The sequence below is a fragment of the Babylonia areolata genome, chromosome 13 (genome assembly GCF_041734735.1).
Source record: "Babylonia areolata isolate BAREFJ2019XMU chromosome 13, ASM4173473v1, whole genome shotgun sequence".
NCBI lineage: Eukaryota > Metazoa > Mollusca > Gastropoda > Neogastropoda > Buccinidae > Babylonia > Babylonia areolata.
The window spans coordinates 24960878-24984190 of NC_134888.1; the positions used below are offsets into that span (position 1 = coordinate 24960878).

The following is a 23313-nucleotide window of genomic DNA, read 5'->3' on the forward strand; positions in this document are numbered from 1 at the left end:
CATTCTTGGAAGGAAAATTTGAGTTCTTTATTCTTTCTCTTTTTTTTCTGAAGCGTCTGCAGGTGATTACAGTTACTGCACAGGGTAGGAGGTAGGGCAGTGGAAGGGGAAGTCAGGTTGAGGGTAATGGGAGTAGGAGGGTGTGTGAGGGGGATAGTAGGATGGGGGAGGGGGAAGATTGGGGAGGAGAGTAGCGCTGGGTGGGAATGGGAGAGTGGGAGATTCAGGCAGGGGGTATGAGGGGTAGGACAGGGGGGTATGGGGTCAGGTGTAGGATGGGGGAGATGGGGGACAGGGGTAGATGGGAGGAAGGGAGAGGGGTTGGGGGGCATGGGGGAGAGTGGATCATGTGGGGAGGAGAGGTGGTAGAGGGGGAGGGAGAGTGGATCATGTCGGGGGGAGAGGTGGTAGAGGGGGGAAGGGAGAGTGGTAGAGGGGGGACAAGGGGAGGGAGGGAGGGGAGAGTGGAACATGGGGGAGAGTAGGACGGGGAGGATGGGGGATGGGAGAGTGAGACAATGGGGGGGGGGGAGTGTAGGACGAGGAAAGAGATGGGGGGGGTTAAAAAAAACAACAACTATGAATAAAAACAACACCCACCCACCCCCTATTCCCAATAAATAATTTTTTTTTAAAGCAAAAGCAAGAAACAGCGGACTCGCACTCAAGACCTAACAACACTTCATGGAACTGATTTCTCATAAGGCATTCAGTTTTCTTTTTACAAGTAATTTTTATTCAAGAACTGTTCATGAAAGGAAACAACACAAAACTGACCCAAAACCATGGAAAAACGAACAAACAAACCCCTTCCAAAAAAAAGTCTGCAACAAGGCAGTCAAAGCCTTCTATGACTCATGTGTGCTTGTTGCCAACCTTAAACTTTGAGAGTATTGCAAGTACACACACATAAACATCACTTTAGCGAGCTATAGATTTCTGTAGTACCCCCAATGCATTCTGGAAGGTTTGTTTGTTTTGTTTTGTTTTTAAAGTTACTTATAAATCACTTTTAATGATAAATGGGCAGAAATATACATATGGTTATGTCTGCACTTTGAGAAGAAAGTTTTATGAAAATCCAATTGTATGGTCTATTTCAGTATTCTGCGCCATGATGATCCATGCATAATGTATCTCTGCCATGTTTGTTTTGATCCAGCTCAGTTGCCAATGGAGTTTTTAGTGTTCATCAAAAACAGGAAGTGTCAACACTGATCATTGTGGTGATGATCAGAATTTGATAACTACTGGTAAGTTTGTGCTGATATACATTAAAAACATACATCCTTTTGACTCACCAATTGTTGCTCAACTGCCACAGCTGCAACGTCTCTGGTGAAAGTCAGAACTCGTAACTTTAATCACTCAAGATTTCAGGAACATTCTAATCTTCCAAACTGCCCTGGCAGAGACTTTAAATTTGGAAAACTGGAAAGTTCTACTTGCTTCGTTCTCTCAATATGATTCCATCATGTTCCTCGACACCGAGTGACTATCCCCTGTTTCAGTTGTATCAAGTACAGCGGGGGAGGAGCAAGGCTGCTCACAATTCAGCCGTCTTCATTTTCGTTTCCGTGTGACTGCTGTTCTTACTGTCTGATAACTTCAGGTGAGAGCTTAGATGGTAGAAGGTAGGGTTAACATCCATCAATGTTGCTTATCAAATTTTACCTCAAGTGACCTTTTGGGGTGTGTGTGTGATTTTTCAATACTTTGTGTTACAGTTCAGTGGCACTGAACTTACGCAAGTATGGGTTTTTACTTGCTAGAATGAATTCCTATCAGCAGAATATAATATACTTAATAAATGAGATCAATATGGTCTTACCATGAAACGATATATTCAAACTACCATCATACTGGTAAAAGAAAACAATATTTGCTTCATATGTAATAAACAACATGGAAAGCAACAGGCATTATGTTTGACCAGTTTTAAGAAAATATTCATTTCTAAAAGTTAAAAACATTCCTGAAATGTTTATCCAGATTTTGCTCATGTGCAGCATCTAAAAAACGTGATGGTTAGATAGATTTTATCCGTATCTACCATCCCGCCTGGATTGGTTTCTCTTCCAAATGAGGTTACTGAGAAAATGCCAATGATAAAGTTCACCATGGAGACACACACACACACACACACACACACACACACACACACACACACACACACACGAACAAAATTTAACACAGACTGACATTGTGCACACATGTGAGTCATGCAGACTGAAATAAAAAATATTCTTCAACATCAGTAACAATACAAAAACAAATTCAAAATAAGACAAAATGTCTGCATTAAAATGTCCAATAAAACAAAATTTACTTTTCTGTGATTTCAAAAGTAAAAGTCTTTATAATGCTCTGCAATTGGTTCAGATTTCAGGTATAGAATATCTGGTTCAGGACAGAAGGTTCAACCATTCTTCTTAAATGAAGACAAGAAAATAACTGGGTTTTAACAGTTCAACCTCAAGAACATTATCTGCCACAGTCAAAGTCCAGCAACTTTTACACAAAACCTTCAAAGTCTCATCACCAGTCCCTTTTCCAAGTTCATCTGAATAATATCACAATCTGTTTTGTTTTTCAAGAGAACATGGAAAACAACTTGTAATTCATATGAGTTATCTTCTTGGAAGATGATGCTGATATCTCTGCACTAAGCTGTCTCTTTTTTGTACCCCACAAAACACCACCGTCGCTCTAGTGTGGCGCCCACTCCTACTAGCTCTTGCTGGAAAAGGCCAGGCAATCGGTCCAGAAGATCTTCAATATCTCGTGGCCTGATCTTGACGACAAACTGGCTAAGGTAGGACCACAAGTAATCCACAGTGGCTCCACTCGGATGAACATTGAGGAAGCAGCAAATCAGACCTGAAAACATAAAGGGCATAACACAGATTGCTTTACAAACAGGATACTTAAGAGATGAGTGATAATGAAGAAACAAATGTGTTAAACCTGTCAACATTTATGTTCAAGATAGCAGACGCTGTCATTTCTTATCAGCTGTTAACTGTGGATTTTGCCAGTTAGGACTTTCAAGATCACAGACATTGTTATTTCTTTTTGGCTGTCAATGGTGGAACATATACTGTAGATTTTGCCAATCAGGATTGTTTATAAGATGATGAATGTTGGCATGTCTTATTACTAGCAAAACTACGATAATGGTTTGTGACAATGTTGAGTGTGTGTGCGAGAACAGAGCAGAAGCAAAAGGGTTGTGGGGCTCTAACAGTAGAAAACTTTAAAAAGAAGAAAAATTGACAATTGTTTCCCTCTCTTGCCCCTTGCATCATATACTTTATTATTTCATTGTATCCAATCCAATCAAATCCAATGTATGTAAATTAAAACTGCACTTCTTTAATGTAAATTTTAAATGTGGTTACTTTCAGTTGTTAAGTCTCAGTTTTTGTGTGTGTGCTGGAATGCATAACATGTTGGATTGAGAGTATGAAAAACTTTGTACATTTTGTCAATTGTGTTTTTATAACAATGATTGTATTTTCACGATTTAACATTTTAAAAATTAAAAGTTGCTACCCCACTATGATTTTTTTTTTTTCTGATTAATTTCAAATACTGGATTTAAAGCATTTAAAGCTTGCTGCTGCTTGAATTACAGCAATATATAAAATAAAATGATTATTCTTACTATCACATAAGATTGAACAAGCAGGTCACTGCAAAGCCAGGGTCAGACAAACAGTACACTATCTGGCCCTGCCCACTGCAGTGTTCCTACATGTGACCAAACAAAATTTCATACTTTTCCCAGACCTTTTCTGGACCAGACTAAATATTTTCCAAAACAAACATAAAGCCTAACCAAACCAAAAATTCACCTGCTACACTGTTGACGAAAGATATCATCAGATACCCCAGTATCAGTGTTTAATGTTCACTTTTTTTCTTTCCATAATGCTTCAAGCTCTTTGTTGAATAGTACTGGCCAAGAATTTTATAAAAATTCTAAGAGTTTTCATAAATCCCACAGGGCAAAACATGTTCTTCCGAAAGACTTTTTCCGCTGTGGAAATAGTTCTCTCATTTGTCCAAAACCTTTTCTAGACTTCAGTGACTATGTATAAAAAAATTTTTTTTAAAACCCTGCTCCCTGGAAGCCAACTTACCCAACATGCGTGCCTCTGTTTCTGTCAGGGGAATTCCGGAGCTGGACACTGCGCTGTCCTGACTGTGTGTGCTGGTCTTTGTTGTTGTCTGCTCCCCAGAGGGCTCACCGCCCTGCTTCAGAAAAAAAAAAAAAAAAAAAATTACCGTCTGTCAGCCTTCACCAAAAACCATTATCCACAACCAACATGGTCACTGCAAATTTCGAGAGGAATCTTTAAAAGAAAAATGAAAATAGAACAAACAAACAAAAATGTGTGACACAGCTGTGTTTATCATGACGCCAAAATTTCTTGCATCAACAAAAAGATTTCAGTTAAAATCGTTTCTGCAAACCACTTAAATATTTACAACAAAGCTTGAAACACATGTTTATAATATACAGAACTTGTCTATAAAAAAAGAAAAGAACAGATTTCTAGGTAGGATAAACAAGCATGCAAACTGTCCGCTTGTTTCAGTTTTGATTTCTTAATGAGGCGTCACTGCATTCGGACAAATCCATATTCACTACACCACATCTGTCAGTCAGATGCCTGACCAGCAGCATAACCCAACGAGCTCAGTCAGGCCTTGAGTGCATGCATATATATTTTGTGTACCTATCAGTGTGGATTTCTTCGTAAGAATTTTGCCAGAGGATAACACTATCATTGCCATGGGTTCTTTTTCAGTGCACCAAGTGTGTGCTTCACATAGGACCTTGGTTTATCATCTAATCCGAAAGACTTAGACGCTCAGTTTGATTTTCCCAGTCAAACTTGGGAGAAAGGGCAAGAGCAGGATTCAAACCCAGACCCTCACGGACTCACTGTATTGGCAGATGAGCATCTTAACCATTCTGTCACCTTCCTTCCTCCGCATTCTCAGCAGAGACAAAAAAAAATTCTGAAGCACTGAGAACATAGTGTTTTTCACTCCTTTTCAGCTGAAATCAATCCATGGTGACAGTGTGGAAAGCTGTGGGTTCAGGTCAAACTGATACCTCTCCATCTTTTCTCCCTTCCTCGCCACCTCTGTCGGAGCTTGTGCTTGATCTTCCACGCTCTGAGGCAGGACTCTTGTTCTCCATCGCTCTGGTTTGGGCTTGCTGGGAGATCAGTTGCTGAAAACACAGGGGATTCAAAAGCTAGTCTGGGAAAACATTCTGGAGATGAGTTGTTGAAAACACAGTGGATTCAATAACTTGTATGGGAAAACATTCTGGAGATGAGTTGTTGAAAATACAGGGGATTCAAAGCTGGTCTGGGAAAACATTCTGGAGATAAGATGTTGAAAACACAGGGGATTCAAAGCTAGCCTGGGAAAACATTCTGGAGATGAGTTGTTGAAAACACAGGGGATTCAATGCTAGTCTGGGAAAACATTCTGGAGATGAGTTGTTGAAAACACAGGGGTTTCAATAACTTGTATGGGAAAACATTCTGGAGATGAGTTGTTGAAATTGAAAAAAACAGGGGATTCAAAACTTGTGTGGGAAAACATTCTGGAGATGAGTTGTTGAAAACACAGGGGATTCAAAACTTGTGTGGGAAAACATTCTGGAGATGAGTTGTTGAAAACACAGGGGATTCAAAACTTGTATGGGAAAACATTCTGGAGATGAGTTATTGAAAATACAGGGGATTCAAAACTTGTATGGGAAAACATTCTGGAGATGAGTTGTTGAAAAAACAGATGATTCAAAACTTGTATGGGAAAACATTCTGGAGATGAGTTGTTGAAATTGAAAAAACAGGGGATTCAAAACTAGTCTGGGAAAACATTCTGGAGATGAGTTGTTGAAAATACAGGGATTCAAAACTTGTATGGGAAAACATTCTGGAGATGAGTTGTTGAAAAAACAGGGGATTCAAAACTAGTCTGGGAAAACATTCTGGAGATGAGTTGTTGAAAATACAGGGCATTCAAAGCTAGTCTGGGATAACATTCTGGAGATAAGTTGTTGAAATCACAGGGGATTCAAAGCTAGTCTGGGATAACATTCTGGAGATGAGTTGCTGAAAATACAGGGGATTCAAAACTTGTATGGGAAAACATTCTGGAGATGAATTGTTGAAACTGAAAAAAACAGGGGATTCAAAACTTGTATGGGAAAACATTCTGGAGATGAGTTGCTGAAAATACAAGGGATTCAAAACTTGTATGGGAAAACATTCTGGAGATGAGTTGCTGAAAATACAGGGGATTCAAAACTTGTATGGGAAAACATTCTGGAGATGAATTGTTGAAACTGAAAAAAACAGGGGATTCAAAACTTGTATGGGAAAACATTCTGGAGATGAGTTGTTGAAATTGAAAAAAACAGGGGATTCAAAACTTGTGTGGGAAAACATTCTGGAGATGAGTTGTTGAAAACACAGGGGATTCAAAACTTGTGTGGGAAAACATTCTGGAGATGAGTTGTTGAAAAAACAGGGGATTCAAAACTTGTGTGGGAAAACATTCTGGAGATGAGTTGTTGAAAACACAGGGGATTCAAAACTTGTGTGGGAAAACATTCTGGAGATGAGTTGTTGAAAACACAGGGGATTCAAAACTTGTATGGGAAAACATTCTGGAGATGAGTTTTGAAAATACAGGGGATTCACAACTTGTATGGGAAAACATTCTGGAGATGAGTTGTTGAAAATACAGGGGATTCAAAACTTGTATGGGAAAACATTCTGGAGATGAGTTATTGAAAACACAGGGGATTCAAAACTTGTATGGGAAAACATTCTGGAGATGAGTTATTGAAAATACAGGGGATTCAAAACTTGTATGGGAAAACATTCTGGAGATGAGCTGTTGAAATTGAAAATACAGGGGATTCAAAACTTGTATGGGAAAACATTCTGGAGATGAGTTGTTGAAAACACAGGGGATTCAAAGCCTGTATGGGATTAAAAAAAAAAATTAAGTAATACATTTCTCTGAAAACTTAGAGAACTCAAAGTTTGCATGGGAAAGTAACCTGTATTGAAACCAAACATACAAAAAGATATTTAAAAAAAACAAACAAACAAGGATATCCATTTAACAAAGAGTATCTTGAAAGAGTTTAGAGCTGAACAATTAGTTACACCCCCTAGAAATATCATCTCATGATAATAATAACAATAATAATCATCCTCTCAAGAATATTCCAGGCAATGTTTGAAGTTTCTGCTCAGGATCTTTTTCTCACGAACGACTTCTATACTAGAAAAAAATCTGCCTATTGTTTTCATTATTTCTTTCCGTTTCTGGTGTCCTTTTCTTTTGTATGTAAGTGCGGACACGCACCCACATTTTTGTGCATATGACTCTACTAACGTGCACTGTTCGTGCATATAATCAAATTTAATGTGCAGACATACTTCACAAATGAAATGCAAAAACAAGCACTTTACAGGAAGCCATGGGGGTTATTAAAAAAAAAAAAAACAATCCGAACATACCATAAATCAATTCCTGGGATTGCCAAGGAAACAATAAATCTCATCCTCCTCAATGATGGGTGCAACAGCCGAGTGGTTAAAGTGTTGGACTGTCAATCTGAGGGTCCCGGGTTCGAATCACGGTGACGGCGCCTGGTGGGTAAAGGGTGGAGATTTTTACGATCTCCCAGGTCAACATATGTGCAGACCTGCTAGTGCCTGAACCCCCTTCGTGTGTATATGCAAGCAGAACATCAAATACGCACGTTAAAGATCCTGTAATCCATGTCAGCGTTCGGTGGGTTATGGAAACAAGAACATACCCAGCATGCACACCCCAGAAAACAGAGTATGGCTGCCTACATGGCGGGGTAAAAACGGTCATACACGTAAAAGCCCACTCGTGTGCATACAAGTGAACGCAGAAGAAGAAGAAGAAATCCTCCTCAATGTCATCTGACATAGAAGAGACACACAAGTTTCAATGTGGTTCAGTACCATACAAATGAATAATACACCATGTCAATGTGACTGCGTTGTATTGTTATCAAACTTGCTTACTGTATAATACCTACTTCTGATACTACTTCTTTCTGTTTGCTCGTTGTTGTTATTTCCTAAGTATTTTGTTGTTGTTTGTTTCCTCATTTATTCCCCTTCATTCCTTTTTTTTTTTTAAATCCCCTTTTATACAGCAAATGCCACAAGCTCCCTGTCCGAAAGGCATGAGCATCAATCTATGTATTCACTTTTTTTTTTTGGCTATTATAATTACAATATTTTTACTATTATTACTATCAATTCACATAGTTATTATTATTGTTGTTGTTATAACTATATCATTGTTACATAAATATTATCATTATCATCATCCTTTTCCAATGAATTTAAGAAGTAAATCTTTTTTTTTTTTAAACTGATCCTCCCATGATCTCTACACAGAAACAAATAAACCTGAAAACAAACAACACACAAAAACAACATATATATATATATATATATATATATATATATATATATATCTAAATATTAAGAAAAACAACAAAAAAAATCCTGCTCAGTCCTCTCCAATAATGCAGACAAAAGGACCTCTTGAATTTTCAACAAAAAAACAAAACAAAAAGAAACCCAGATACCTGCTGCATCCCCTTCAGAGCGTTCTGCAGGGACTTGATCTGTTTCTCCAGCTCGTCAGTGTTCTGCTTGGCTTCCAGCTTCACCATTTCGGCCTCATTGACATACGCCTCCAGCTGACACTTCAAGGAGTCGTTCTCCTCCTTCAGGGTATGAAGCTGACCATTCATCAGCTGGTCTGCTGCCTCCATGGACGCCGCTGGACGAACAGAAAGGAAACTATTAGTACATGTTTTTTTAATTAAATAAAACAACAACAACTGTGGTTTTACTTCAACAATGACAACATATGTTTTATCTCTGTGTGCATGCATGCGTGTCCATATGTGTGAGTGCATTCAATTTTACTTCTTTCAATTCCAATCAAATGATATCAGACAGGGGAAGGGGACAAAAGCATACGCATACAACACAATTATGTGTGATACACACACACACACACACACACACACACACACTACTTCCAACTAGGTTCATCTCATTACCCCACAGACTGGCAAAGCATCATAAAGCAGTCTGAATACTTTGAATTGTATTTCCTTCAACATACTTTGTCCTTTTAGTAGCTACTGATAATGTGAATATCAAGTAATTGAGCAGGCTTATCAACTTGGCTCTGTCCAAGCGTACAATACCAACCAAAAACTGACTGCCAAGTACACTGGTTTAACAGAAGATAATACTGAGCATGACTAAACATCAGTTTCACATCAAATACATGTCTTTCATTGTCTGACTGCACATAATCCTCATCAGGTTTGCCTGCATGAAATTGTAACTGACAGCACAATGTTACATTGTTCAGTTTACAACTTGGCCATTCCAGCTGACCCCAAATGCTATCTCATGCTGGAGGAATAAAAATGATTTGATGCAAAGTGATGAACATATGTTAACTACAGATTGTACAATTACAATATTGATCTAGATCTGTTCTATATTTTACATCTCAGAGCAAGACCACACACAGCGTAAACGTCAACCTCAGAACATCAAGCTCTCCAATTCCGGCATTTATATGTACATGTTTATAATTATGGTATAATTATGAAAGTGAAAATATCCCTTTCACTGCCAGCTATGTTCAAGCTGCTAACATCTGCTAGCTGACTAAGTCAGCTGCACAGTACAGCTGAAAACCGGCTATGTGCAGCAGAGCAGCCAGTGGGAATGTGGGGTACTTGTTTTTTCGCTGCCATGTAGCACCAGCTCTTCTCCACTGTCACTGTCAGCAGCAAAATCATTTTCTGTCAAATGCCTTTTAATTAGACTTGCAGTTTGCTGTCCCGTATAGTGTGGTCTAAAGAGAGACTGCTAATTAGAATGTGAACTGGTTGAAGAACTCACCATCATTCAAACTTGGTTTTAAAAAAGATGCTGAAAATCACTCCAAACTGCACAAAAGTTGGTTCAACAATGAGAAGGATGTTTCCGGTACATGTGACAGGAAGTGCTGACCAAGTTTGTTGTTATTTTTTTAAGAGCAGCGCAAGTTTGTTCAATCTAATGCTTAAGTCGCCGACCAGCAACAGCAGTGTTCTCCCTACAAGTCGATGTGCGGTGACTATGGTGTTCTAGCTGCAAGTTGCTGAACGGCGACTACAGCAACCAAAGGGATATATATTATTCTTTTTTTTGTTTTTGTTTTTCTATCCTTTGTAAAATTCATTTAGCATGTTCTATTATCATTTTCTTTCAATGATAATTTTGATATACCCTAGTATTTTCTTATTTTCCTTCTTTTTTTTGAATTTTTCTTTCATTCTTTATCTTTTCCCTTATGTGTGTAGATTTTTGGGTGTGTATATACTCTGTAATGCAAAAACTAAAAAAAACTGAATAAAACCCACTGAAAGAAAAAAGGTTTCATGCCTTCTCTGAACAAAGCGCAAGGCACGTGACTATGTCATGGAACAAAATAGTAACTATTGTCAGTCTTCAGATGGCTCTTCCTCCATGGGCAAGACAAGCCATGCTAGCAGAAGTCATTCAGCACAACATCTTGCCAAGACAGAAAAACCTGAAAAAAAAGTTGCATATAAAGCAAATAGGCCTTGGTCTGCTTTTAACATACATGCTTGTGTCTAATATGCATAACTGTCTACACATGTTTGAGCCCTTGCATTCAAACATGATCAACTATTTAAAATACTTTTCTCATTCAATGCATGTACTTAGAGAATGTTCTCCTCTAGTGCTTGAACATACTCCAATGTCTGTTCAATGCACTCCAGAAATAAGTCTCCATCCACTATCCTATCCCACAGGCTCCAAAACACTCACCGACACCATCAAAGCTGGGCTCTTTGCGTTTTTTCTTTGGCGACGGCTCTTTGTCCTCGATCTCCGTGTCCGACAAGTCCATTTCTGTTTCACTGCGCTCGTTCAGGAACTGAGCCTGCTGGGCCTGTCGGACCTCCTGCAAGGAACTCTCTATCTGTAGGTCTGAACGTGCATGTGCATCTTACTGCTGTCTCTTTGCTTCTATGTGCATCCTACTGCTATCTTTCTTTCTTTCTTTCTTTAATCTAATGTCTTTTCACTTTGAGTGATAATAGACGTAATATCTATGTCTTTGCTTCAATGTGCATCATACTTCTGTCTCTTCGCTTCTCCAAATTTCAGCAATGCCAGAGTTTTATCTCTCTGGTGCTCCAGTGATTATCACTGTCAAATGTACAACCAACCAAGTAGAAAAAAATTACTTTGGGGTCTCCAATTATTACAACTGCCATAGTTCTATGGGTTTTTTTGTTGCTGTTTAGTGTTTTTTTGTTTGTTCTCCCAATGATTATCATTACCAATGCCGAGAGTACAACCAAGCAGAGAGAAAAAGATGGTCTGGGAGAAAAGGAAAATAAACATTTAAGTCAAAAAGGGACTGGGACTTCAGCTCACTAACACCAATTACTGCTGAGTCTGTCCTTGAGCAAACCTCTTGAGAAAGATGTCGTTTTGCTCAGGATGATCTGTTGCTATTAGTTTTCTTGAAGTATAGCAAGACTTATCTTTCAATGTGACAAGGCTATTCAGTTCCTGAATCAACTTATATAATACCAGACCTTTGAATAAAATTTTCTTTGCCTACAGTCAAGGTATATATGGAGAGAGACAAAAATATATACACTAATTTTTCCTTAAAAAATCCTACTGTCTCCCACTTAGCCTTCAGACAGGATAGAACTGTAATGAAACTACTAAGCTGTCATCAGTGTATTTCACACAAAATGCCCTGATATATTGTCAGTCAAACGTTTCTCTTCAAACAGCTCAGTTAAGCTCAAAATGAAAATTACAAGTATGTTATTATGTCTGATAAGATGTTCTTTATCTTCATAACAGAATCCATAAATGCATCAACACTTTCATAAACATACAATGTTTGAAGATTACTATTTACTAAATAACTGTTTCTCAAACATACTTCAACAAGATTATAACACACAGGAAAAGCATTCCAGCAACAGACCTGAGGTTTTACCTGTTCTCAGTAATAAACATGTGTGACCTGAATCATAAAACATTTGTGGGTACCATAAATCAGTCAAGACTTCCACTGATCAAAACCCAAAAAAGTGATTAGACCACCTTAGATACTTACCCTCTGATACACATGGAATCAGAATGGTTTCAAGTGATGTGACTTAACTCAAGATGGTATTACTGGTCCTGGTTTACCATGTCAAAGGTGATTTGGTTGAAGAAATCTGAGCAGATTTACCATCAATACAAAGATGAAGACCTTGCCCATTTTTTTTTTTGCCAGTTCTTTCTGGGAGATGACCAACAGAGAACACATTACCCTTTGACGCTGTCGCAAGAGTCCTCTATCCATCCCCTTCCCGAGTCCAAGGTGAATTTGAATTTACCCACGTTCTCAGCGAATCTCCAGTTGTTCCTGATCCTTTGTTGTTGTGCAGTATCACAGAGCAGCATGTGTGCATTTTGGGTCAAAGTGCATTTTGCTCCAGCTTTATACCGTTCAGTCTACATCCAGAAACTCGTTAGTCCACAGGGGGGGAGTCGGGGGGTGGGGAATGGGGGGTCAGCCTTGCCGTCACCAGTCCAAACTGACTCAACCTTTGTCTGCAGTCGTGGGAAAACACACTCATTCAGTCTGTTTCCCATTTCTTTCATTGCTTTCAGCAGCAGTTTGGATTGTGCAGTATCCTGGCTCTCGAAATGTTAGGAGTTTTTATTCAACAAGTTTTTAACCAATGTGGTTTTGGTTGGGTTTTTTTTTTGGTTTGTTTTTTGTGAGACTTCCTTTCTACAGCAACTTATCAAGGGAAGAAAAAAAAAAAGAAAAAACATGTCTCAATAACTTATTCAGTTATATTATTTCTTTCCTTTCTTTTCAATGGGAATGGGGCAAAGGATGAGGCAGTAGGAGAGAGAAGGGAGTGGAAAGCTTCAACATGTTTTCCACTTCTAGTTGAGAAAGGAAGTCTCTTTTCCGGTTTGCAAGCAGATTCTATGACAGACCCATTCTGAAGAGCTATCTCAGCGATGTGAAACCCTCCTCCAGAAAGGCAGGAAAAGAAAACACGTTCACATTACGGTGATTACGCACACACGAACAGTACAATAAAGCTGGTTTTCGTTTCCAAAATAACCTGAACATTAAATTCATGGTCAAGCCTGCTTTGCACTTATGACAAGATACTTACTCAGCTTGCCTTTTGCTGTCTTTCACCGATTCTTTATCAATCAGTTCATATACAACTGAAGCTTTGTATAAAAACTCTTGAAGATGTGTAAAAATCACATCTTTATTTACTAGTAGAACAGACGTTAAACTGAATGCTCTTTAGACACATACCAAGACTTCTGTTTGTATGTGTTCGCACGAGTATACAAACACAATGATGAAACAGATCTCCACCACACACATACACACAAACAAACAAACAACAATACACCAATCTGAAGAAGGGTCTACTGAGTATCAATGCTTCCCTTTACCTCAGCCTCTGCTGCTGCAAAAGCTACATGTAGATTAAAAACTGATGTCGGTCATAGAACCTGCTGCACAGAACTCAAAATGAACTGAACACTCCTACAAGAACCAGTGAACTGAAGAGGGTGGCACGCATGTTCTTCAAGTCTGTTTTCAGATCTCACACTGATAAGGTTAGAACCAAAATAGATGTTACAAAATCCTTTCCTTTCACTTCTTACTCAAAAGCATTCACAATCACAGTGATGTAGGAGCAGAAGATAAAAATTTTTAAAAAAACCCCTGAGACAAAAATATAGAATTTTCTGCCACCCTCTCCTTTCTCCAAACGGTGTCAGTTCTCACTTGGTTCTTGCTCTCACCTTAACCTGCTTGAACCAGGTGTCGATGTTCTTCCGCTGGGCCTTGGTAAAGTGATCCCAGTTCCGTTGCTTCAGCGAGGCCGCGAACACGCTCTCTATCTGACCCACTTGAGACAGGAAGGAGGTTAAAGGTTACCATAACTAGGTCATAGGTCACCAGTGCTAACGAGTTCAGAGCTCTCAATGACCCCTTTCCAGAATGCAGGGTCAGTTTTACCATCCTCTGGATGTGACTATTGTTGGTCAGGACAGAACTTATCACCATTGAAAAAAAAACAAAACACATCCATACAAACTTACTGCAGTGTGTTCATGTGATGCGATACAGTCCATGATTTTTGTTATGGATCACTCGAGTCATCAAGCCATAGTAAGACCATGAAGATGCTGGAGATTTGTTTGATGGAGGGAAAGAGGGAGCACGAGAACATGACAGGAGAAAAGACAGAGAGGGAATGATGATGGTGAACTCTTAAGTCTGCTCTGATGCCAAGACATTAGCAAAGCAAGGACACGATTCAGATGCAGGCAAACTAATACTGGATTGAAGAGCACATTGTGTGAACACTTTCCAAAGTTTATGTGAGGAAAACACTGTAAAAGTTACTATTAACATGCTTGTTTGTTCAACAATTTGTCATGTACCTGATGTTGCTGAAGCCAGGTTGCTTCCCTTTAAACTGTACAAACACAAGTCAACTGGTTTTGTATGTGTGCCAAAAAACGGGTAAAAAAAAAACAACTGATGCAACTCATGGTATCACAGCAATACTCCCCATGAAATCATAACCTGAATATTTTTGTTTTTTAAAGACAAATACTCAAGCAAACACAACTTTATCACAATATTATGCTCTGTAAAAGTGGACTGTTGAGAACAGCACAACAGACCAGGCAAAATCAAAAAGTGATGGCACACTATCTGATCAAAACACACACACACACACACACACAGAGAAAGAGAAAATAATGCTGTGAAAAATTGTTGTTGCTTTTTTTTTTTCACCACCCCAGGTTATAAGAGACTTTGGAACTTTTAAAATCAATTATCAGCAAGGGTGACAATAATGCCTATTACACAGGAGGCAGCAATTTTTGTCTGGCTTTCTTTGCAGTTTGAGAGTGGATCTTGGTTGGTTTGGGTTGTTGTTGTTGTTTTTTTGTTTTTTTGTGTTTTTTTTCAATCTGTGAAGTCATTCGCAAATATAACAAGACGTATAAATACCATTTAATCATCAGCAAAACCTAAGTGACGGTGACCTAAAATATGCATCCGAGTACCACAGACAGATAAAAATTTGTCAGGTTTGAACGACTCATTTGTTGGTCAATGACAGAAAGAGGATCAGATTGAGAGTGAGTGTTAGTGTTTGTTACTGTGTACGCATGTGTATGTGAATCTAACAACAATGTACATGTATTCATTAAAAGATGTGACAGCGCATATACATAATGGTGAGTGGGTCTTTATATGTATGCACATACACAAACATATACAAATGCGAGTGCAGTGAAAATATACGTAAAAAAAAAAAAAATAAAAAATAACAAACCAAAGCAGGAATACCAGAAATCATGCTGAAAAAGTCTTGCACATTCTGTGCATTTCTAACCTGAAAACATACTGAAACGGCTGATCCTAGTACCTCTAAGCCTTTTTTTTCCACAATGAAGTCAAGCCAAGTTTTAACATATCAAAGACAATTTGGCAAAGCACTTGTGCTTTGCTTACTTTTCTCCTAAAGATCTGTGCCTCATCTTAAATTCTATCTCCACATGCTGGTTGTTGAGGGTAGCAGAAGGTTGAAGCAGCAGGAAAGAGAGAGATAAAGAGATACAGAGGGCTGGGTCTGATATGTAAAATAAAATCACTACCAGTACCAGTTTTAGGACTTTCAGTGTGCAGTCATTCAACAAACCATGTGTAAGCTGTCATCATTGGGTGCACAAGGGCATCACAGTATCAAATGTAGGTACACTTCACACACACTATCCACCACACCCACACCCTCCCCTTCTATCCACAACAGTTCAGAAACAGCTGAACAATTTCTCTCTCCAAATTCCCCAAAATTATTGATTATGTTGCAAACCGGGTGTGTCCACTCAGGTGCACATCTCATACACTTAAAAAGCTTTTTATACACTTTTCGCTTTCATTATTTTTACCTTTTTTCACCTTTTGAGTCTCCGAGTCACCAGCTACACATATCCTTTTCATGATTTACAAACACATCAAATCAATTAAACGCTGTCAACATGTACCCAAATTGGTATTTGGCTGTTTTATAAAATTAAAAAAAATTTTAAGCAAAAATTCTTTCATCAATGTAACTTTTAAGAATAAGACATCTTTTTATCTTGAATCATGACATGTTGCCTGATACTTACGCTTCTGAGGAGGTTCACGCCTCAGCTGTGTTTTAAGGTGTCCATTTTTCATGCGAAATATTTTAAATGTTTTTCTGCAAGAGAACCTTGGTTACGACTCAAACCATACTGTACCTGTGCATGTCCTTTTATAAACACATAAAAGCATTCTGTTACAGGACTCATCTGTCTCTTACCTTTCACCATGAATACCCTTTAACATGTTTCAACCCATTGTCACATCAAACCACGACACAGTCAAACTCAAAATTCTGCCTGCCAAACAGCTGATTTACAGTGGTAATTGACGTGCCCACCCACAACTAATGCAGGCATGTGTACGTTCGTCACAAAGGATTCATCCATCAATCCTCTTTCTTGATGTCATTGTATTGTGCTTCAAAATTTCCATTTGTCAGTGCTGTTCAAATGCAATTTCAACACTAGAGTGTACAGTTTTTAAAAGTTTTTGAATAAAAACAACTGAGAACATAATACAGCAGAGTTCACAAATAAAAACCTAAAACTGCAGACTTGATACTTTCAAATCTAGCACTAGCGTTCACACAACACAATACAAACTCATTTTTCAGCAAAGTAAGTTAAAATAACAAGTTATATTAACAACACTTTTAACAACACTCAAAAATGTTAAAACCTTAGCAGTTCAGGTGGAACACTACATCATTTTCGTGTGTGACTAAGTTTCCTTTCTCAAAAAACTACAGAAGATACCTACATGAAATCTTGTACACATACATATGATATGTACATGAACTTTTTTTTAATATCTACTGGGTCGGTTTATAGGATTCAGACAGCTTACATTTGAAAGCGATTACTTAAAACAGTGGGGAAAAAACAAAACCACAACCACCCAGGACACTTACACTGCACAATGATGCCTTGGACACGCTGCTTGAAGAGCAGCTTGGCCTGGTTCACCTCCTCCTCATGCTGCTGTTTCTCCGTCAAAAGACGCCGCACATGGGAGTTGGAGCTCTGGATCAGCGAGTAAAACAGGTTGGCTGACCGCTTGTCCACACTGCCCCGATCCAGCCATGTGACCAGCTGCTGGCACGCCTTCATGAAGCCAGAATCCGCTGGAAAGGGAGAACTTTTCCATTTTCAGCTGACACAGAGTATTCTGAGGTTGACCCTAAGACAGGAAGATCAAACAAATAAGGAGAGTAAAAAAAAAATAATAAAATCAATATGTTTGTTTGATTTGGATGTCATTTTTCAGGGTGACAATTCACTAACTCCAGGGTTTGTCGTTTGGTCTGTTGGTGCCATTTCCATGGACAGCCTCTTTCAGACCAAGAAACCCTCATTTGAAAGAGCCCAGTTCTCTATTCTCACTCTGTGTGTTATTACGTGTGGAAGAAATGAGGACTGAAACACCTTGCATTGTCTTTTTTGTTGTGACTGTACCCTGTATCCCTGTTCTTGTCCATCAAGGTCAGCACAGTATCTTTTTGTGTTGTTCATATATCAATTGTTGACAAAAGGGATGTAGAACCTTCAATGGGGAAGTGACAGGTAGAAAAGCCTGTTCTCAAATCATATTCAGTGTGGACTGGAACCAAAAAAAAAATCATTTCATTGCTACTGTTCCCTCATCCAGCTAACACTAACAGATCTGTCTGTCTACAAAATAATCTGTCAGTGATAGCAGCCACAGTTTTCAGTCGCCAGATACACACCTCAGAAAAACAGATATGGTTCCTCTTAAAAGAAAGAAAGATAAATGCATTCACTGAGATCCCAGCCTACAGTCTTCAATATTTTTCACAATATTTACATATATTTTTTGTTTGTTTGTTTGAAAATTTCAAGTAATGCCCGTAATATTTCACTAACAGATCCAACAGGAAAACTTACCTATTCCAGATTGTTACTGAAGCTAAAACAAAGAAAGAACCCATTAAAAAAAACACCCAAAAAACCCAAGTACACACTTTTGATGACCTCCAGCATTGCGTTGCCATCATAAATGGTGAACGGTGCCACGGGGGGAGGAGAGGGAGGCCTCAGACGCTCTTCCTGAATCTGCTGTTGATGCCGCATCTCCCTGGCCAACGCACGCTGCTCACACTCAAACTCATACTGGTCATTCCGGGCATTGGCATAGTCCACATGGATTCTTCCTGTGTTGGGTTTGTCATCTTTGTTTTCTATCTTCATACGGTATCCTGCAAAATGTGATTCAATGTTAAGTTGACCTCTCTGATGCTGACTTTTATGACTATAGCTGAGGCTCAACACAGCCAGTCGTTTTTTTTTTTTTTTTTTTTAATTTTATACAGTACATCAAGAAGTGATTCAATGATGCAGCGAGTTATCTAATGTTAACTCTGTGGACTGATGAAACCTATCACTGAAACTTAGATGACTTGAGGTAAACAGCATAAAAAAAATAAACAAAACGACTTTTCTTCATCTTACACAACTTGAACCAAAAACACTTAATAGCATTCATTTACATACAACCAAGCAGAAAGAGAAAAAACTCTCCAACTTTACCTGAGAGATACATGGCTTGTTCAACAGACTCGTGTTTGATGAAACGAATGTGAGCAAAGTTCTTCTTGCCGAGACGAATGGTTTCAATGGGGCCGGACTTCTCAAAGACTTCCTGCAGAATGTCCTCTGTGATGTTTTCTGGAAGACCCCCCACGAAGGCAGTTCTGCACCCTGGGGGCCGCTCACGCACACTGTGAGGTGGTGCATCTGTCAGACAACATACGCAGGCATGAGGAAGAGGTGGAAGATGGGGTAGATTTTCATCTAAAGTCACAACAATGGATAGACATCAAACAAAAATCAAAACACTGGCATACTCATACATTGCTTACAACCAGTGCTGCTGCTGATGGTACCGGATCAGTCTTTTGTCTGATGCTTTACTACCATAGAAATATAACACAATATAGAGCACAAAAAAAAGATGAATAAATAAATAACAGAATAAACACTTATTTTAAACAAACATCGAAAGAAAAGTAAAGAAGACATCATATGTTTCTTGTGCAAAGAGAAACTTCCGTAAAATGTTCTCGACTCCATACTGTTTGACAACTATACTGCATGCCACTTACATTTGTTTGTCCTTGTTCACTTCCCTTGATCTTTTTCGCCTAAATGTACCTAACTAAAAATCTGAATAAAGATGACAACAACAACAAAAGAAGATACATCATTTCTGAAAAAAGCAACAACACCAGCAACAAATAACACCAAAATCACAAAAAAAAAACCCACCACTATCCTCGTAAGTATACAACCTACAATGCAGCTGCACATACATAACATCATGTGCATGTGACTGACCTGGATGAGGCGGGTACAGGACACAGGAGTTGAGTGTGATGACCTCTTTCTGCACGGCTGGGGGTCCCATCGGCCCAGGGCCCATCAGACCCATGCCCATGCCGTCCGGACCGGGTCCCATCATTCCCAGGGGACCTATGGGCCCCAGCAGCCCCGTGAACTGAACCACAACACAACAAACAGGTCAGCTTGCATCACGACAATCCTCCAACGGTTCAGGTTCAGAAAATGTATCCCACACCAAAAAATCAAGAATCAAAGACAAGTTTCATGCCCACAACAAGGCAGGTGTATTCTTCTCTTCCTTCGCCCCTCCCTCTTTACAAGAAATAATTTAAAGAAGACAATAAACACATAGTATGTACATACATGTATGGAAATTACTGTGCAAGTAGAAAAACTCTACTGGTTATGCAACTCAATAATCTATGTAATGTTCGTAAGCATGTGCTCAAACCGGAACACTGGGCATGTGTACACATGTTAGTTTGAGTGTGTGTCACTGCCTGTCTGCATTAATAAACAAGCGTAAACATGACAGAGTGACTGTAATGTTGCCACTCAATGAAACTTATGGGGCAGAAGGAACCAAAACAGCAAAGACAAAATATATATATATATATTCAATGTCTTTGTTGTCTTTTTTTATATGGAAAAAATACTATAAGTACCATCCTTTGTGGGTGACCAAAGCTTCTAATTTCACGTGTTAAACAAACAAACTAAAAATAAAATAAGATTTTTTAAAAAGATAAATATTAAATTCAATATAAATAAGAAATAAAATTTACACATGCAAACATAAACACATGAAAAAATAGGAGTCTACATGGGAAAGAAATAATGCATGAAAAGCTAAATGAAACAAACCCACCAAAAAACTGTCAAGAAACCAAGACGGCTCAAACAACGATCCTACCACTACCCACCTGACCAAGGTTCATGGGTCCCATCATCATGTTCGGTCCCATCGGTCCCATCGGACCCATGGGGCCCATCATGGCCCCACCCATGTTGCCACCCATATTAGGCATGCCTCCGCCCATGCCGGAACCATCTCCCATGGGCTTTGGACCCTCGGGGGGACCACTGGACATGTGAGCCATATTGTACTGACTGTTGGTCATCAGCGTGTTGGTGCTGGAGGCAGCCGCAGTGGCTGCAGCGATGGCCTCTGCTGTGGCGGAGCTAGTAGGAACATCTGCACAAGTATACTAATCTATGAACATCTTAATCTTTTATGGAAGTTCCCTGTATGTCCCAGCAATAACATTACTTAAAGAAAGTATTGACAAAAAATGTTCACAACCCAGGATGGTCAGAGTCTCAGATGCATTAATACTGCACAAAGTGCAAGATCCCTTTTTACCATTGTCTTGGGTTTTCAGTCTCAGTTTGGTTAAACAGAGCAATTAACTCATTCTACTCCAGGTACAAGTTAACTCGTACCATGATTACTTCTCCTGTGGACCAGGTACGAGTATTCTCGTACCAACACACTATTCTAATTTTGTTTTTTCTTGCTGGTTGGCGTTCTAAACTCAGCCATTTATGGATTCCAGAAGCATGAAAACAAAGGTTAGTTTGACTGATTAATTCAACAATTCTCCATCAATTTTGGCTGTTCTAGTGAATAACCCTAATTTTTATTGCGTAAGTCTCATGTAGTGCTGGTCCAGGGGAGTTGTAGCAGGCACGTAGCTGTGGGGTAGAATGAGTTAAAAGATCATGACCACAACACAAGAAGAAGGAGGCACACACCCATTCACTTCCCAGTTCTACTCAAAATAGCTGACTGGAAAAAAACAAAAGAGAAATTATAATTTTACAAGTTTCATAACTTTGTCAGTCCTTTGTGTAATGTTTGCACAACCATCTGTGATTATGACAATGTTTATATTGACAATGGTAAGCAAAAACATGATAGTTTTCATCATGCCTGAAAAAAGAAAAAAAAAGGCAACTGTGTAATGACTAATGAGCACATATAATAATCAACATCAAACAGTGATAAAATATTACAGAGAAGAGCATGAAATTGAAAATAATGATAAAAACAAACCTTACCTCCTATTTTGTTTTCTGTGCTAGAAAACACCATTGGCATTGGTGGTTTTCCTTTGTTCATGTCAAATTCTAATGGCAAGTTGTTTCGCGATGGATCCATGGTGATCTGTTGTCACTGTTGACTTCAGTCTTGACACTGGTACAATACTAGCTATTTCACATAAAAGAAAGAACAAAGAACAATGAAAAAGATATCATTGAAGTGTTATTCAAACATGTGATACGTATAGCGAATTGTTTAAAGTTAGAATTATTAAGAATTCAATATAACACTACAATTAGTCAATAACATTAAATTGCATACAATGCATAAAAGAATGAGGCTGTTGGGGGTTCAGTCTAAAAGCTGTTATAGTCTATTAAACAAAAACAAAAACCATCATCACTATAGTATATTACTTTATTACTGGGTTCACCTGTTTATTTGCCAGTTTGTCACTGCAACTACTAGTATACTATATATATTTCAAACTTCAAGTACACCATGATCAGATGTTTGAAATCAACTTCTGGGTTCAACGTTTACACTTAAAGGAGATTAAAAATGCAGGAAAAAAGATGAGAGGAGTGATGAGCAAATTTTAAAAATGAAGTTTAATTGCACATGCATATATACACTGTGTGCACATACTCTGAAGATGTGTTTTCTGTTTGCTAACCTGACTTTCAGAAATTGCCTTGCCAAACAATCCACAATTTTTTGGACACAAGTCATATTGTGGCTCTCAATCTCAGATTTTTGGCCTGTGGGAAACTGATAACTGTGAAAACATGTGAAACTAAAAGGTCATATCCATGAGCAAATAGCACGAGAGCAGAAAGAACATAAATAAACTATAGATCGGAAACACTCTATGATGCGTACGTATGTCTAAGTGTTCTGTTTGGTGAGACAGGCAGAGACCATTATGATCATGACACACGTATTAACGATAATCCATAATAATCAGCATCTGGCATAAAATGAAACTTAAAATACCCCACCCCTTTCCCGACAATCGATGCAATGATTGTATTTCTTTGACAACTTCAACACTGTGTTCAGGTAATTTTTCATATTGTTGGGACAAACGAGAACGAGGAGTGTATCAGTAAAACTACCTGAAAATACTAAAGACTTCCAGTGCAGTTCCAGTTGGCAAACGGTGTTGCTGTGGCCGACTCTGGAAATAACTGCATCTTTCTACCGAAAGTTGTACAAGCACATTAAAGAGGCGTGTCGCGCCTGCAAATCAATATGTCGATGAAGTTATGATATTGACTAGCTCAGTAAAACTACAATAATTGAAATAGGCCAGGAAATTTAGATTAAAATTTTCGTTGGGTCAAAATGTCTGCAACAAAACCGATCTTTTTACGATAAAATAGAATAAATCATTCTGATCACACTGATTTAAAGTTGGCCACTATAGGGGGGCGGGAATATAGGTAGATTTTGATTTTTAATGACCAGAATCGAATATTTTTATTACTTCTGCCTGTGCGAGAGCGCCTTACAAAGAGTCGCAAGGCAAGCACATGCGAAGGTTACGCAAGCGCGGTG

At 38.7% G+C, this 23313-nt stretch overlaps 1 protein-coding gene across 2 annotated transcripts; it reads right to left on the bottom strand.

Moving 5' to 3' along the window:
* Positions 1 to 713: 713 nt before the first annotated feature.
* Positions 714 to 22955, bottom strand: LOC143289171 (ecto-NOX disulfide-thiol exchanger 2-like). Of its 2 annotated transcripts, none has more exons than XM_076598097.1 (13): positions 22872 to 22955; positions 21771 to 21921; positions 20633 to 20904; positions 19704 to 19863; positions 18897 to 19103; positions 18332 to 18565; positions 17261 to 17473; positions 14001 to 14107; positions 10962 to 11097; positions 8681 to 8877; positions 5129 to 5248; positions 4146 to 4257; positions 714 to 2880 (listed from the first exon to the last, which is right to left on the bottom strand). In XM_076598097.1, the coding sequence occupies exons 2-13, from the start codon at positions 21868 to 21870 to the stop codon at positions 2666 to 2668; spliced, it is 2073 nt and encodes a 690-aa protein (XP_076454212.1). In that variant the 5' UTR covers positions 21871 to 21921; positions 22872 to 22955; the 3' UTR covers positions 714 to 2665. The 2 variants fall into 2 exon arrangements, with proteins under 2 accessions (XP_076454212.1, XP_076454211.1); XM_076598096.1 differs by having other exon boundaries at positions 4146 to 4260.
* Positions 22956 to 23313: the final 358 nt, after the last annotated feature.